The following is a 15,993-nucleotide window of genomic DNA, read 5'->3' on the forward strand; positions in this document are numbered from 1 at the left end:
CCGGAAACAAAGAAGGTTAGAAGATAATTTGATCTCATTGACTCAGTGTATTGAAATAGCAGAAAGGGAACACAGGCCCCCATGGCTTGCATTTCTGGATATCAAGGGAGCCTATGACAGTGTAATCCAAAAGGATTTGTGGGACATACTGGGCACTCTAGATGTGGAAGATGGATTAAGTAATCTTTTAAAAGATATCTATAAAAGTAACAAGGTGCTTATAAAATGGGAAAACAAGGTATCTGAGCCTATAGAGATACAGCAGGGGTTTAGGCAGGGGTGCCCTCTGTCACCTTTGTTGTTCATGCTGTATTTACAAGGATTAGAGAAAAAAATAGGGAGGAGCGGACTTGGCTTCAACGTTTCCTATTTCAAGCAATGAGAATGGATTAAACAGTCATTACCAGGACTGACGTACGCGGATGACATTGTACTTATGGCTGACAGCAAGGAAGACTTGCAGGGATTAATGGACATCTGTGGTAAAGAGGGAGATAGCTTAGGTTTGAAGTTTAGTAAAGAAAAATCGGCAGTCATGACTTTTAATGATAATCAGGGCAGCGAGCATAGGATACAGGAGGTTACGCTGGAGGTGGTGGATAAGTACAAATATCTTGGAGTGTGGATAAACAATGGGGCTGAGTACCTAACGGGACATGAAAAATATGTAACGGCTAAAGGCGGCAGGAATGCAGCGTTGATGAAAAATAGGGCACTATCTAACTACAATAGGTGCGAAGTGGTGAGAGGGACTTGGAAAGGGGTGATAGTCCCTAGTTTGACTTTCGGCAATGCAGTCCTGTGCATGAGATCAGAGGTTCGAGCAAGGTTGGAAGTTAAGCAGCGAGGGGTAGGCAGGCTTGCTTTGGGAGCACACGGAAATACACCAAATCAGGGGGTACAGGGTGACATGGGATGGACGTCATTTGAGGGAAGGGAAGCTAGCAGCAAGATAGAATTTGAGGAGCGATTGAGAGAAATGGCAGAAAAGCGGTGGGCAAGGAGAGTTTTTAGTTATTTGTACATGAGGAATGCTGACACAAAATGGAGGAAGCTGACCAGAAAATTCTCAATAAAATATTTGGACTGCAGGAGGGGTGCAAACCAGGAAACAGCGGTTAAGAAAAAGGTTAAAGAAACAGATAGGAGTCTATGGAAAACAGGGATGCAGACGAAGTCATACCGAACTTTCTAGCAAGAAATTGCGAAAGAAAATATCTATGATAATTCTAGGGGAAGTTCTCTGTTGTTTGAAGCCAGGACGGGAGTACTGCGGACTAAGATGTACTGAGTCAAGTACCAAGGTAGTATTAGTAAGTGGTTCGTGTGGAAAGGGAAAGGTTATAGCGCTATCTTCGGCAGCCCTTGAGGGTCAGCCCGGCTCAGCGCACGTTGTGCGGTGCGTGTGGAAAGGAAGAGGAAACGGGTCAACACGCCATACTTTTCTATAAAGGGCTTAACCCTACAGTGCAAAGCAACGGGGCTGATTTTTTCAAAGCATTGGGGTTTAGGGACAATGGAGGCAAAATAGACTTTAAGCGGGTAGAAAAAGTGTCACAGTTTCACCCGAAAGCATCAACTGCAATAGCAACTTAGTACAGAGCTATACGGAGCAATGATGGCAGTTTTATCAGCTGTATAAACGCGCAGAACTGTTGTCGACGCCGTCGCCGTTTTGCCCGCGTTCGCACCGAACGCGCGCTGCGTTGATGACTGTTACCAGGGCCTCTGGGTGCGGCTAGGAGGTTTTCGACGAGATCAGAACGGGAAACTCGTCGAGCAGCGTCGGAAGTCTTTACCACCTTCTCACCTCGCAACGTTTCTATATAAATAAGCATTTGGTGCCGCAGCTAAACGTCGCCTCCCCTCCCTCCCTCCTGTCCACCCCACGGCCTTTCGCGCGACAAAAGAAGTCGCGTTTGTTCTCTCTCTCTCTCTCTCTCTCTCTCTATATATATATATATATATATATATATATATATATATATATATATATATATATATATATATATGGGGATTGTAAAGGACGAAAGAAACGCTTAATTCTGCATCCCTTCAGGGAGCACGCGCAGAACGCGCGTTTGTTCTCCGCCGTGCGTTCGCTGGATGGATGGATGGATGGATGAGGCTGAACTAGAGCACTGCACGCGCCGATTTTTGCGGCCCGGGCCCGGCCCGGGCCCGTTTTTACATTGGGTGGCCCGCCCGAGCCCGATCAAAACTTTTATGGCGAGACCCGAGCCCGGCCCGGGCCCGGAAATAATCTACGTTACCAGCCCGGCCCGGCCCGCCACCCCTTTACCTTAAGCCCAAGCCCGGCCCGAGCCCGACTCGAAACCGGCCCGAACCCGGCCCGAGACCGAAAAATACATGTTTTTCAGAGTTGAGAAGCCCGAGAATAACTCGCAGAAAGCCCGAGCCCGGCCCGGGCCCGCGTCAAAAAACCCGAGCCCGGCCCGGGCCCGGGTCAAAAAGCACACGCCGTGCCCGAGCCCGACCCGAGCCCGTGAAAAAACTCCTCTACCCGGCCCGGCCCGGCCCACGGGCCGGGCCGGGCCCGGGCTTTCGGGTAAGCCCGAGCCCGTGCAGTGCTCTAGGCTGAACCCTTTAATCGGGCGGTGGCATACGCCACCTAGCCATGGCTATTAACATAATTTGTACTTTGTGGTGGGTGGGTGAAATTTCACCCCTGCCTTAATTTTATCCACCAATCAGATAACCTCTGTTTGGTTATTTCTACCCGCTTAAAGTCTATTTTGCCTTCACTGTCCCTAAACCCCAATGCTTTGAAAAAATCAGCCCCGTTGCCTTGCACTGTAGGGTTAAGCCCCTTACAGAAAAGTATGAGGTGCTCAGCCGTTTCCTCTTCTTCTCCACACGCACAGCACAACGTGTCTATACCTTGGTACTTGACTCGGTACATCTTAGTCCGCAATACTCCCGTCCTGGCTTCAAAAAACAAAGAGCTTCCCCTAGAATTATCGTAGATATTTTCTTTGGCAATTTCTTGCTTGAAAGTTCGGTATGTGCCCAGTGCTGATTTCGTCTGCATCCCTGTTTTCCACAGACCCCTCTCTGTTTCCTTAACCTTTTTCTTAACCGCTGTTTCCTGGTTTGAGCCCCTCCTGCAGTCCAAATATTTGATTGACAGTTTTCTGGTCAGCTTCCTCCATTTTGTATCAACATTCCTCATGTACAAATAACTGAAAACTCTCCTTGCCCACCGCTTTTCTGCCATCTCTCTCAATCGCTCCTCAAATTCTATCTTGCTGCTGGCTTCCCTGCCCTCGAATGACGTCCATCCCATGTCACCATGTACCCCCTGATTTGGTGTATTTCCGTGTGCTCCCAGAGCCAGTCTACCTACCCCTCGCTGCTTAACTTCCAACCTTGCTCGAACCTCTGATCTCATGCACAGGACCGCATTGCCGAAAGTCAAACTAGGGACCATCACCCCTTTCCAAATCCCTCTCACCACTTCGTACCTATTGTAATTCCACAGTGCCCTATTTTTCATCACAGCTGCATTTCTGCTACCTTTAGCCGTCACATCTTTTTCATGTTCCGTTAGGTACTCAGCCCCATTGTTTATCCACACTCCAAGATATTTGTACTTATCCACCACCTCCAGCGTAACCTCCTGTATCCTATGCTCGCTGCCCTGATTATCATTAAAAGTCATGACTGCCGATTTTTCTTCACTAAACTTCAAACCTAAGCTATCTCCCTCTTTACCACAGATGTCCATTAATCTCTGCAAGTCTTCCTTGCTGTCAGCCATAAGTACAATGTCATCTGCATACATCAGTCCTGGTAATGACTGTTTAATCCATTCTCCCTGCTTGAAATAGGAAAGGTTGAAGCCAAGTCCGCTCCTCTCTAATTTTTTCTCTAATCCTTGTAAATACAGCATGAACAACAGAGGTGACAGAGGGCACCCCTGCCTAAGCCCCTGCTGTATCTCTATAGGCCCAGATACCTTGTTTTCCCATTTTATAAGCACCCTGTTACTTTTATAGATATCTTTTAAAAGATTTCTTACTCCATCTTCCACCTCTAGAGTGCCCAGTATGTCCCACAAATCCTTTTGGATTACACTGTCATAGGCTCCCTTGATATCCAGAAAGGCAAGCCATAGGGGCCTGTGTTCCTTTTCTGCTATTTCAATACACTGTGTCAATGAGAACAGATTATTTTCTAACCTTCTTTGTTTTGTAGTTCTAACCTATTTTGTAGTTCCCCCAGCACCTCCTCGCTCTCCACCCATGCCTGCAGTCTGTCCTTTATAATCTGCATCACCACCCTGTAAACCACTGACGTCACTGTTATGGGACGGTAGTTGTTTATGACGGCTTTGTCCCCCTTTCCCTTATATATCATGCTCATCCTGCTCCGTGTCCACCCGTCAGGGGCTTTACCGTCCATTATCATTTTGCTCACTGCCTCTCTTAATGCTTTCTTAGATTTTGGGCCCAATGTCTTTATCAACATAATTTGGATGCCATCAGGACCTGTCGACGTGCTACTAGGAACCCTCTTCTCTGCCCTTTCCCACTCGCTTTGTGCCAGTGGAGCCACTGCACTGACTAGTCCATCCTCACCTGATTGAGCACATGCTATGTTTCGTTCTTTAAATTTTTCCGTCATCATTGTTCTTATATGTTCCATTGCCTCATCTCCCTCTAGTCGAACACCTTGAGCTGTAACTATAAACCTCTGCTCTAGGCTAGTCTTATTACTCAAGGAGTTGAGATGTTTCCAAAATTTCTTCGCTGCTTTTCTATCCTTTTTGTTTACTTCTGACAACCATTGGCTCCCCTTTCTTCTGATCTTCTCATTGATCAAATTGGATGCTTCCCTTCTACAGTTTAAGAAGTTGTTCCATTTTCTGCCTACTATTCTGCTATTTCTGCTATTTGCTTCTGGTTCACCCCTCTGCTTTGAATATCTGTGTTCCCTGGATGCTTCCTGGCGTTTCTCTATGGCCTTCTTAACCTCCTCATCCCACCAGCTCTTGGGTTTACGTCTTCTGTTCCCTTTTGTCCTGACTCGTACCTTAGTAAGCTCTAGCTCAAATAGTCCTGTTAAATTTGCATATGTCCATTCTGTTTTTGTATCCTCTGAAATTACTTCCTCAATTTGCTGGGTTGCTATTTCAAGCTGCTTTTCCGAGTAAAATATCCCACCTGGTTGTTCATGTTGCCTCCTACCTACTTTCATTTCCCTTCTAAAGCTCACCTTAATACGTTTGTGATCACTACCTAGACTTCTGGAGCCATATTCGTCTATGCTCATTACATTTAGCCTATCGTGCATCCTATGTGACATTAGTGCATAATCTATCGTCGACTGCAGGCTCCCTACCTCCCATGTTATGTGCCCTTCACACTTCTCAGTACTGTTGCATACAACTAAGTCATGCATTTCACACATATCCAGCATCATGTTGCCTGTTGAGTCTGTGTACCCGTCCATGTCTTCTATGTACGTGTGTGTTCATATCTCCTAGTATAATAATCTCGCACCCTTCTCCTAGCTCATTAATGTCACTTGATATGCATTCCAGCATTTTTTTGTTTTCCTCTTTGGCATTTGCTCCTGTCCACAGGTATACAAAGCCAAGGAGTGTCTGCTCTCCTGCAACTTTCCCTTTTAGCCATAAATGCTCCTTGCATTCCTGTTTGACCCTTTGCCAGTTCATACATTTATGAATGAATGCACCAATTCCACCCCCTTTTCTGCTGCCCTCTGTTCTATTGCAATATTCCCATGCATAGTCAGGATTACAGGGAGGTTGCTCCATGTCCCTAAGATGTTTCTCCACAAACCCGTATACCATCAGCTTTTCTTGCCTTAGTTGCTCGTCTATCTCCTCCCACTTCAGCCTATTCCTGCCACCTTGCATGTTAATGTAACCTATGTCAGAATGACCTTGCCCCTGGTGCTTACGTCTATTTCTTCTACCGATTCTACGTTTCTTGAATCTTGGAGCCTCTCTGGGTCCGTTTTCGTCTACACTGGTGGTCTTAGGGCTCTGGGTCCCCCCAAAAAAGCCGTAGCTTCTCGCCCTATCCTACTACCTACGCTCCCGCCCGTGGCACCACTGTAGTGAATGCCATCCTGAGCAAAAGGCTGGGAGCCAGACTCGTACACTTCCCGGTTTACCTCCATTATACCGTACCCAAGTGGTCTGCTCAGACCCCTAATGACCCGGTTAGCCTCAAGCATCCTCCATTCCATCGCGCTAGCCTGGCCCCGGACATGTGGGATTGTGCATATGGTCACATGCACTTTCGCAGAGGTTTCTCTGAGTTTACGCAACCCAACCTCTAACTGTCCGTTTAGGTTCTGGCTCCTTCCCTTCAGCACTTCAGCTCCCCGTGAAAGCGCGCGTCCCTCGCGGCATTTCACTCGCACATAGAGCGTCTGGCGTGCGGCGGTCGCCGTTGACGTCATACGGAACCTCACGGCGACGGCGACGACGACAGCAGAAATCCTCTTTGAGTGCCCATATAATTGCTATCGCAATAATAACCAAACGGAGGTTATCTGATTGGTGGCTAAAATCAAGGCAGGGGTGACATTTCACCCACAACAAAGTACAAAATATGTTAATCACGGCTAGGAGGCGTACGTATGCCAACGCCCGATTGAAAGGGGTCAGCCTCCTCCGTCCGTCCATCCATCCATCCATCCATCCATCCATCCGTTTCGTGGCTCACACGTTCGTCTGGCAGGAGCGAAACGTGAAACTCTGGGGGTGTTTGGCGTAATTTCCGCTGCACTGCCACCAGGGTGGCTAAGCCGAAAGAACCATTAGTTACCCATACAATGGTAAACAAAAATGTAGCACGACCGACAGTACTAAAGGCAGCCCAACCGGCAGTATAATAGACCGTACAAAAGGTAGACGTTAGAGAAACAGTGCGACAGGCACTGTCTGGTTTAATTTTTGTCGGTGATGTTTTTAGGATATCAATTACGAACTACCTAGACCAACTCTATACAGTCGCGATGTTTACAGCTTCAAAAAATTGATTAATTGTTAATCGAATGAAAAAATGGATACACCATTTGTAATACCATAGTCCCTTAATAGCTTGAGTATTGTGGGACTATGCTTGAGTATTGAGGGACTATGGTAATACCAACGCTGATACAGAAGTGAAAGCAGAAACGAAACCAGAAGCGAAACCAGAATCGATGAAAGATGCGATCGCAGTGCCACTAGTTCCGAATGAGCACAACTTCGCCTCTCTTACGAGACGAGAGTTTATATAGGTGTTCTGTGACGAGACTGCTCACGACAAGCAGGCCCGTTTATCTTCCGCACTAATCGCGCGAATTTCGCGTGCACAGGTGTGTTGTCGCTCGTGTCTTTGTTGTTTGTACTTGTTTAGAAGCTCTTGAGTTCAGGACATCGCGGTGCGCCAGGGCTTGATGACATTTGTTGCCCAGCTGCGGGTGCTACCGCAGCGCATGCGGAGCAAAGGTGAGAGTACGGCTAGAACTTCTGTGCGATTACCCAGCTGTTCCTTCGCTGATAGGGGCAACCGCGTTTGCGTGCGGTTTAAAGTGATCTCGGAGTGCCAGCTTGCACGAAACAGTTGCCGCAGTCTCGCAGAAATCGCAGGATACGCCGTTTGTACAGCAGTTCTCATGCGCTGCCGTTAGTTGAAACCATTGTTAGAAATGTGCAGCAGGTATGCGTGTGTTGCCATCTCTTTAGTCGTGTCGTGAAAAAACGCATGCACATGCGCTGAGCTATTAGTGCTGCAAATGCTGTCTCGCGGGTATTTTTTTCTCCGCCTTTATAAGATGACTATAGGTTACGCGTCTCATGCGGAGCTCACGGGATGGTTGTGCTGTTGTGCCCAGCCGTGGTCACACACATGGCTGCATTCGTTTCCCTTCCTCGCTGCTCGTGCTGACCACCATAAACAGGTGCGTCAGCACTTTCCATTTGTTGCACTCAGATGGTGACAGTCTATTCACTTCAAGCTTCTTAGCAGCTCTTTTGTGTGAGCTGTGGAGTTGTCATTCAATGTGTACGTGGTGAGCGAGCAGGTAATCATGTGTAAATGCACGAATCAGCTGCTCATCGCTCTATTATACACACGGCCGTTTCTTTCGTTGTTCACGTATCATATGCGTAACTTTCTATCAGTGATCGACATTGTAACAACACCAAGAAGGTAGATGACACAGGCACTGTGTCTGCTTTAATTTTTGTCGGTGCTGTTTTTTGGATACCAGTTACGAACTACCTAGACCAACTCTATACAGTCGTGATGTTTACAGCTAAAGCAACTTTTTCATGGTAACGCTAGAAGCATATGTTTCAATTTGTGGCATTTACGGGGTGAAGTACACGAGGCCCATATCCTTGGCCGTGTGTACAGCCATTTTTCTAATGTGTTTTACTTCGCTGCTGCTGTGTTTACAGCTTCTGATGATGTTTGTTGTGCCCATGAAGATCTAGGCGGTCTCTGCATCGTTGATAACAAATAGCCGCAAGTGCTAATTGCTGCTAGTCAGCTCAGTCCAGAATTTGGTATGACCATTTGCTCAAGGCCTGCTGTTTCTTCTAATACTTGTGCTGCTGTAGTAAAAGTGTATTTAATTAATGGTGGTTTCAGTGATGTATGACAACATTATCATGCTATACAGGTGGCAAGGCTTGTTGAGATTTAAGCTGTAGGTGAGGCGTAAACTGCCAAAGGCTCGTGGGACGCGTCGTCTCCTCGGCGCTTCCGGTTCAACAACTGACGGTTCCGGCGCATGATTCTCCGTTCGCGGGGCTGGTCACTTGCCCTCTGTGTACTTTCATCACAACGTATTGCGCACGCTGCAAATCTCTATAGCCTGTGATGGTTGCATCAATGACTGACCATGATATCTGAGCATAGGCACTCTTTTAAAATAATTTTTTTCTAGCCCAATCGACCGAACACATTAATTAGGTATGTGTGCCGTCACAGTTGCGTGCTTATCGTGAATTGTCTCTGCCGTATACTTCGAGGGGTTTGGTGCGAGGACGAGCCGAGTCTTGCGAAAGCGAAACTATCTCCAAAAGTGATCTCCCGGGAATCTAGTCATCTTTACGGTTAAGCTTGCTTGAAATTTAAATACTTCCTAAAAGACCACACAACCATTTCATTTGTGGTCAGTATCAAGCCGCTTCAAGTTCCACAGAGCCTTTCCAACTGGCCTCGCATATAAAGAGGGCCTGCCGTTGGACCTGCAAATCGTTGACATCGATACCATGCTGCGGCGTACTTTCCCAGTTCCTCGGGATCAAAATTGATCGTCTCTTTAAGCGGTCGTCATACCGAATGCGCCACGTCGCCATAACGTCGTGAATGAGCAGAGTCGAACCGCAAACGGTTGTACGGTATCGCAGCATCACAGCAAAAACAGCGTCAATTCCAACTATGATTGCAACCAACAAGTTCCGACTTTGGTCGACTTGTCTGTGGATTGGATCGAGACGTAAAGTTATAGGTTGCCAACATCACGACCTACTGGAACTACAGACCTGCACAGATGTCCGGCTTCTATGGGAGCAGCTTGCGCCCACTTTCGTTCAAACGGTGGCCTTAGGTGGCGCTTTTATAACCTGTTCGTCTGCTACTCGGTGAGCGGCTGGGCGGCGTTCGAATGTGTGTGCCTGCTCTTACAATTTCTTGTGAAGACAACAGCTAGTATGTCAAAATTGTTTAAGTGTACTCATTGTAGTGGTATGTAATAACGCGTAAAATAGTACACGAATTCTTTCTAGGTTTGCCATTATGCGGAAATTTTGTGCAGTTCCACACAAGAAAAAACAAAAAAACTAACTGATCGAGTGATTGTTTACGTGTTTGTTCGGCCCGTCAAATATGCATCGCAAAGCTTTTATGAAACTGTGAAAACTGATGCTAGAGTCCTTGCTGTGTTCTGCTTTACATGATGGCACACAGCAGTATACCATAATGTGATCGTTTACGTTATCCCACCTGTAATTAACTCAAGCAAGCTGCATGTAGCCAAGGCTGAAGTTACATGCCTTCTGCAGCGTCTGCAGATTCACGCAGTTTGTGTGTGGTCTGCGTATACATATCGTCTGCGTGATTGTTTTAAATTTCCTTTTTCATATCAATATATCAAGTTCTTTGTTATTGTATTTCATTATTACTCCATTGTACTATATTTTATCCTATGAATCTTCTGGCAATCCGATTTTCCCCCCTTCTGTGAAGGCAACGGGAAGAAATGTTATCGTCTGCCGGCTGTACTCATTTTTCTTTCTTGCACCGCTCTTCCTACTGTATCTCGTGATTGAAATGAGAAGGAATCATTTGCAAATTTTGTTTTCTTTTTTATTTTCGTGAATTTATGCATTTAAAAACAATGTAAACGATCTGTGGCTGCCGAAATAGTGGCATGAGTGCTGGAACAGATCGCAGACAACAGCGAACAGGTTATAACTAGCGCCACTCTGCTCGTACGTTATATCCCTAGCGGCAAAAGGGGTGAACTAGACCAGGCGTGCTGGAGCAGGGAGATCTGTGCAGGTCTGTAGTTCAGTAGGTCGTGGCCAACATAATGCTAAAAATCGCGGGATTACTAATATTTGTTTAAAGTAGTCAGTTTTGCCGTTATTTGGGTGTAACGCGAGGGTTGCATTCATGCAACGAAATCATGAAAAAGCTCGTGTTACAATTGATTAAATACTGTAACTTTTAAAATAATTTCTGCTACCTTCTTTGAAGCTGTGCAGGTTCGTACTGAAGGCTTATTCGGGCGGTCTGTGCCCGTTTGTTGGGCAAGACTCAATGTCACTGCCTATATTCTTAGTTTTGCGATTATACAACATCCGGATTATACGACAGTTTTGGGTGGCCCTTTCGAAGTCATATAATTTGGGTTCCACTGTATATGGGTAATATCACAGAGGTTAACAAGGAGGCCTGAGAAGTTGTAGACCATGCAAGGAGCGATGAAATGAAATCTGATAGGTGTAACATTAAGGTCACCGCTAGATGCTTGCTGGTTTATTGCTCACGGGTAGGCACTGGTAAATACAAGTGATGTCGCCGTATATGAACAGTGCTGCCACGCCTGTGTTTCTTTTCTGGAGAATTGTGAAAACTGATTGCCCCGTGTTCGCAATGGGACAAAGGATTGCTGCAAGTATCTGACTCTTATGGTTTTTGTGACGGGTGCACAATCATTGGGTTTTCTTGCATGTTCTCATATGCACGATTCGATTTTGCTATGGCCGTGCACACAGGTTGCTCTGCTGCATGTGAGTCGAGCGGTGATTGCTTCGATGCTGATTACTCCACAAGTGCTGAACTGGGATATATAATTCAGTGTGTGCACTTTTTGTTCTTAAAAGTATTTATGCAAGCCCTTTTGTATTCATAATTAATTTATAAATAATTCTGTAGAAATAATTAAATTCTGCCAGTACTAATAGATGGTGCAGAAACTTCGAGGTTAACAAAGATGCATGAGAACAATTTAGGGACCGCGCAACGAGCGATAAAACAAAGAAGGTGGTTAAGTGTAACCTGAAGAGACAGGAAGAGAGCGGTGTGGATCTGAGAGCAAACAGGGGTAGTTGACATTCTAGTTGACATTAAGAGGAAAAAATGAAACTGGACAGGCCATGTAACCGGTGGTCTGTTTGAGTTACAGAATGGGGGCTAAGGAAAGAAAAGCACGGTCGAGGATGGCAGAAAGTTAGGTGGGATGAAATTGAGACATTTGCAGGTACATCTCGGAAATTGGGTAGCACAAGACATGGGGTAATTGCAGATCACTCGGAGAGGCCGCCAAGAGTCATTGAAGAGCAGCACATCACCAGTGACCCAACTTGGGTTCAAAGAAGTTTGTTCAAGAGCAGCACATACCCAATATTACATGCTCAGTGACCCAAGACTAATGGTTGGTTTTGAACCCATTTCCCTCAGCACAGCAGCAGATGCTCTACCCATTTGACCGTAAACTACACAGTGACCCAAGTTGGTGGGAAAGAGGTTAGGTGCAGACATAGATACTGACATGCATACATACAGACCTACTGCTAACTGGGTCAAGTCCTTAAAGAATGCTATTGCATTAAAAGTGAACTTAAGCAGGCAATGTAATGTGTAGAGCAGGTCACCGACGGTCTATCGTGGCTACTGAATGGGTACCAATGGAACTGATGTGCAGCAGACAACTAGGTAGCGTTATGAAATAGAAAATTTGCAAGCATAAGATGGTATCAGCTGGCACGAGACATGGGGCAATTGGGGATCATTAAATAGGCTGATGGCAATTACCTTAAAATCATTTAATCATTTTGCTTCACTCGGACTCCAACAATAGCTTTAAAATGATGAAATGAAAAAAAGAGTTTGAGATATGTTCTGCTGTGGTAAATCTCGTACAGAAAAAGGTTGCCCTGCTTTTTAGTATTCAGTGTGGATTGCCCCCTTGTAGCACTTTTGGAATACTGAGCCAAAGGGTTATTTTGTGTTCCATGGCAATGCATTGGAAAGTTTCCCTTCATTTATTATATATTGTTTGCCTCTTGCTCTCGATGCTGTAACAGGACTACAATCACTCCAATTATTTCCTGCAGGCCTCACAAATGCAATGAGCCTTGGTGAATGCATCACTTTTGCCAAAACGGCATGCCCCACCCATTCAAAGGTCATCAGTCAGGTCGAGGTTGGCACGCAGTACAGCTTGCCTCTGGCTGACAAGTCTGTCGAGTGTTCCTTCAAAGCAGGGAGGGAGTCGAGGAGCGTGCAGACTACAGAGACTGTGGATCAGTCAAGTTACACCTCAGGTGGGCAGTGACCGGCACTTCTCTTTCTTTTGCTTGTTTGTGTGAGTTCCTTGTAAATGACGAAGTCTGCCTAGCTTGATACAACCTTTTTAAGTGTGTGTGACATTCTTCCACTACGGACAAATTAGCAGGTTTGTGATTCATGTCTGTGATTGGGGCAAAATTCAAATATACTGCTCAACTGAGCACATTGAAGCACCTTGGGTGATAGAGCTTAATCCAGAGCCCTCTTGTTCTGGTGTTCTTGTAGCCCTTAGGTTGTTCTACGGTAATGTTACACCCAGTGAGTCTCTTAGTTATGCCTAAATCTGTGTATTAGTGTAAAAACATGAATATAGATCAATGCGGAATGTAAGTCGACCCCCATGTTTGAGGTGAATAAGATTCAAACAAAATGCTTGAATGCACTTAACCTACTCAGTTCTCAGGGGGACGGCACATTACCTGATTTATGGACTAGAACCACCTTTGCCGTCTTCCAGCTATTAGACTTCTGTTAAAGGGGACGAGGGTCCTAAAAAGGTTTTTTTATTTATCAACTGAAATATGGCAAGCAGGTGCATTATTAAACAGGAACTTCAAATGTGCAAACAGATTTAAAATATCTCATCATGATAAGATGATATGACAAAATGCCATATTGCATTTAGGTAATTTCTTACGGGTTGTTATAGTAACTTGTTGTTCGAAAAGTTATTTTTCAGAAAGATGTAGTTATTTTCAAAGGTTTCAAGGTTATTTTATTGATCAAAATAATTTTTGAAGTTGTAGATGCAAAATTGCCTTACTGTAATTAGCTTACATGTCACCTAATTACAATTTATCAAGGTTATAAATAAATGTTACCAAGTTCATTTAAATTTGTTTATGGAGACATCTTCAAAACTTCCGTAAGTCAGAGGCTTTCACAAAAAAAAAAAACAGCACTGACATTCAAAGTTTTGCAAGTGTTGGAAATTCTATCTCTCGAACTTATGATAAAGGCTTTAGAATGAAGCGCAGCTTTTGATGAACACGATGAAACTGAAGGTATTAAATAGTTTCAGTTAAACGGGAGGCACCTCCATTAGATTTCTTTTTTATATAAAAATGGGCAAATTCCGTGTTTGTCTGTAATGGCTTTCATTATGAAAGCACGAAAGCAGCATTTGCGCTTCAAAACTTGCCGTGGTCGATGATATGCGCACGAGACCCACGTCATGTTCAACACGAATTTCATATCGCGGACACAGTCCCATGTTGTTCACGTTTCTAAGTGCTGCGAATGCATTTTCCTCCTCTAATGGGGATGTTATACAGTAAAACCTCGATAATTCGAACTCGGTTAATTCGAAATTTCGGTTAATTCAAAGAATTTGAGCGGTCCCGTCATTCTCAATGCAAATTCTACCGGATAATTTGAAAGGCCCGTGCGGCTCTATTCGGATAATTCGAAGTTTCCGGCTAGTAGCAACGTGCGGCGGTTAGGTTAGGGCGCTCCGTACAGTCGCCAACCGATTTTCCGAGCTCGTGGGGACTGCAAAATACCGTATTTTCCGGATTACAAGTCGCACCTTTGTATAAGACGCACCCCTCTATTTAAGCATGTTTTCATGAAAAATTCATACATAAGTCGCACCCTAGTATAAGACGCACCCCTTTCCGCACGATCAGCACAACTAACCGTGACGCGGCATGCACTCCGTTTCAGATGCAATGTACTTACCTATTCCGGATCAACCGAATCCCCCTAACGCGTCAGTCAAGGTGCCACAAGTTACGGCAAGAATGCAGTTAATTCTTGTAAGCAGCAAAAAAGATTTATTATACATTGCGCGTTATTCAAAACCGTCAAAGGCCTCGTCCTCCGATGCGCTGTCGAACAGTTCGGCCACTTCACTAGGCAGGGCTGCAGAGACATCGTCATCTTCAGAGTTGCTGCTGTCACAATCGCTAGCAGGCGCTGAAGCAACAAGGCCAGCTTTTTGAAAGCCTGCAGTTATCGTCGACACAGAAACGGTAGCCCACGCTTCGTCGACCCACTTTGCCACCTCGCCATACGTCGCGTGTCTCATGCGTCCAGTGGCCGTAAAGCTATGTTCGCCCTCAGTCATCCAACTTCCCACAAACGCCGCAGTACAGCTTTGAAGCTGCGGTTGACGGAGATGTCTAAAGGCTGCAGAATCTTCGTCATACCACCTGGAATGACTGCAGGCGTGCAGTTGACAGCCTTTACCTTCCGCAGTGTTGAGTCGGTAATATGCGCACGCATACTATCCATGACGAGCAGACTTTTTTTTACATGGAAAAAGCCGTCTGGTCGTTTAACAAAACACCTGTCAAGCCAAATGCTCATCATGCTTTCGTCCATCCATCCCTTTTCATTCGCTTGGATGAGGACACCTGAAGGGAAGCTGTCCTTTGGCAGTGTCTTCCGCTTAAATATGAGCATCGGTGGCAGTTTGGTTCCGTCGGCGCAGCATGCAAGGACAACCGTAAAATTCGATTTTTCATGTCCTGTTGTTCGCAGCAGCACCGACTTGTCACCCTTTTCCGCAACAGTTCGTCCCATCGGAATATCAAATGTCAATGGAATTTCGTCCATGTTGACAATGTGCTTCTCCGCGATCTCATTTTCCTCCACTTGCTTCTTCACGAACGCCTTGAAGTTATCCAACTTTTCGGCGAAGTCTTCGGGCAGCTTTTGGCAAAGCGTTGTGCGCGCTCTGATGCTCAAATAGTTGCGCCTCATAAATCTGAAGCACCAAGAAGTTCCACCGGCAAAACCAACAGCTTCCCATCTCTTGAGCCCACGTGCACGCTTTCAGGCGCAACTGCACAGTTGACAATCCCCTGCCTTCCGCACGTTGTTCTAATACCCACGCGCGCAGGCGGGCTTCAAGTTCAGGCCATCGGGCTTTCAATCCTCGGTCAGCTTTCTTCGTGCTTCTCATAGCCCTCAGCTTCTCCTCCGACTTGCGCCAGTCGCGCACCATCTTTTCACTCACACCAAAGTGTCGCCCAGCGGCACGGTTACCATTTTCAAGCGCAAACTCAACCGCTGTCAACTTGAACTTTGCTGTGTAGCTCTTGCGCGATTGCCGAGGCGGCATGGTGGAACCAGAGAAACGAATACGCACTTGTGAAACGAGCCGCACAAGCGAAGATGGCGACAGAACAGCCACAGA

At 45.8% G+C, this 15,993-nt stretch overlaps 2 protein-coding genes and 1 long non-coding RNA gene across 28 annotated transcripts in view; 2 read left to right on the plus strand and 1 right to left on the minus strand.

The window, feature by feature from the left end:
• The window catches only part of LOC119453864 (gastrula zinc finger protein XlCGF7.1-like), a 310,713-nt gene that overhangs the window by 198,409 nt on the left and 96,311 nt on the right, over positions 1–15,993 (plus strand). The window lies entirely within an intron of this gene.
• LOC119454535 (gastrula zinc finger protein XlCGF7.1) overlaps positions 1–15,993 on the plus strand; it is a 455,522-nt gene that overhangs the window by 140,459 nt on the left and 299,070 nt on the right. For 2 of the 17 annotated variants that reach the window (XM_049667028.1, XM_049667026.1), the window contains exons 1-2: positions 7,282–7,359; positions 8,447–8,554. Coding sequence is in view for 11 of the 17 variants with exons in the window: in XM_049667037.1 (XP_049522994.1) it covers positions 8,782–8,836; positions 12,617–12,826 (265 nt within the window). In the remaining 6 variants the exon portion in view is untranslated. The other 15 variants (XM_049667037.1, XM_049667036.1, XM_049667029.1 and 12 more) reach the window with 12 other exon arrangements.
• LOC125945276 (uncharacterized) overlaps positions 1–15,993 on the minus strand; it is a 395,992-nt gene that overhangs the window by 81,665 nt on the left and 298,334 nt on the right. The window lies entirely within an intron of this gene.

Source organism: Dermacentor silvarum, chromosome 5 (genome assembly GCF_013339745.2).
Source record: "Dermacentor silvarum isolate Dsil-2018 chromosome 5, BIME_Dsil_1.4, whole genome shotgun sequence".
Taxonomy (NCBI): Eukaryota; Metazoa; Arthropoda; class Arachnida; order Ixodida; family Ixodidae; genus Dermacentor; species Dermacentor silvarum.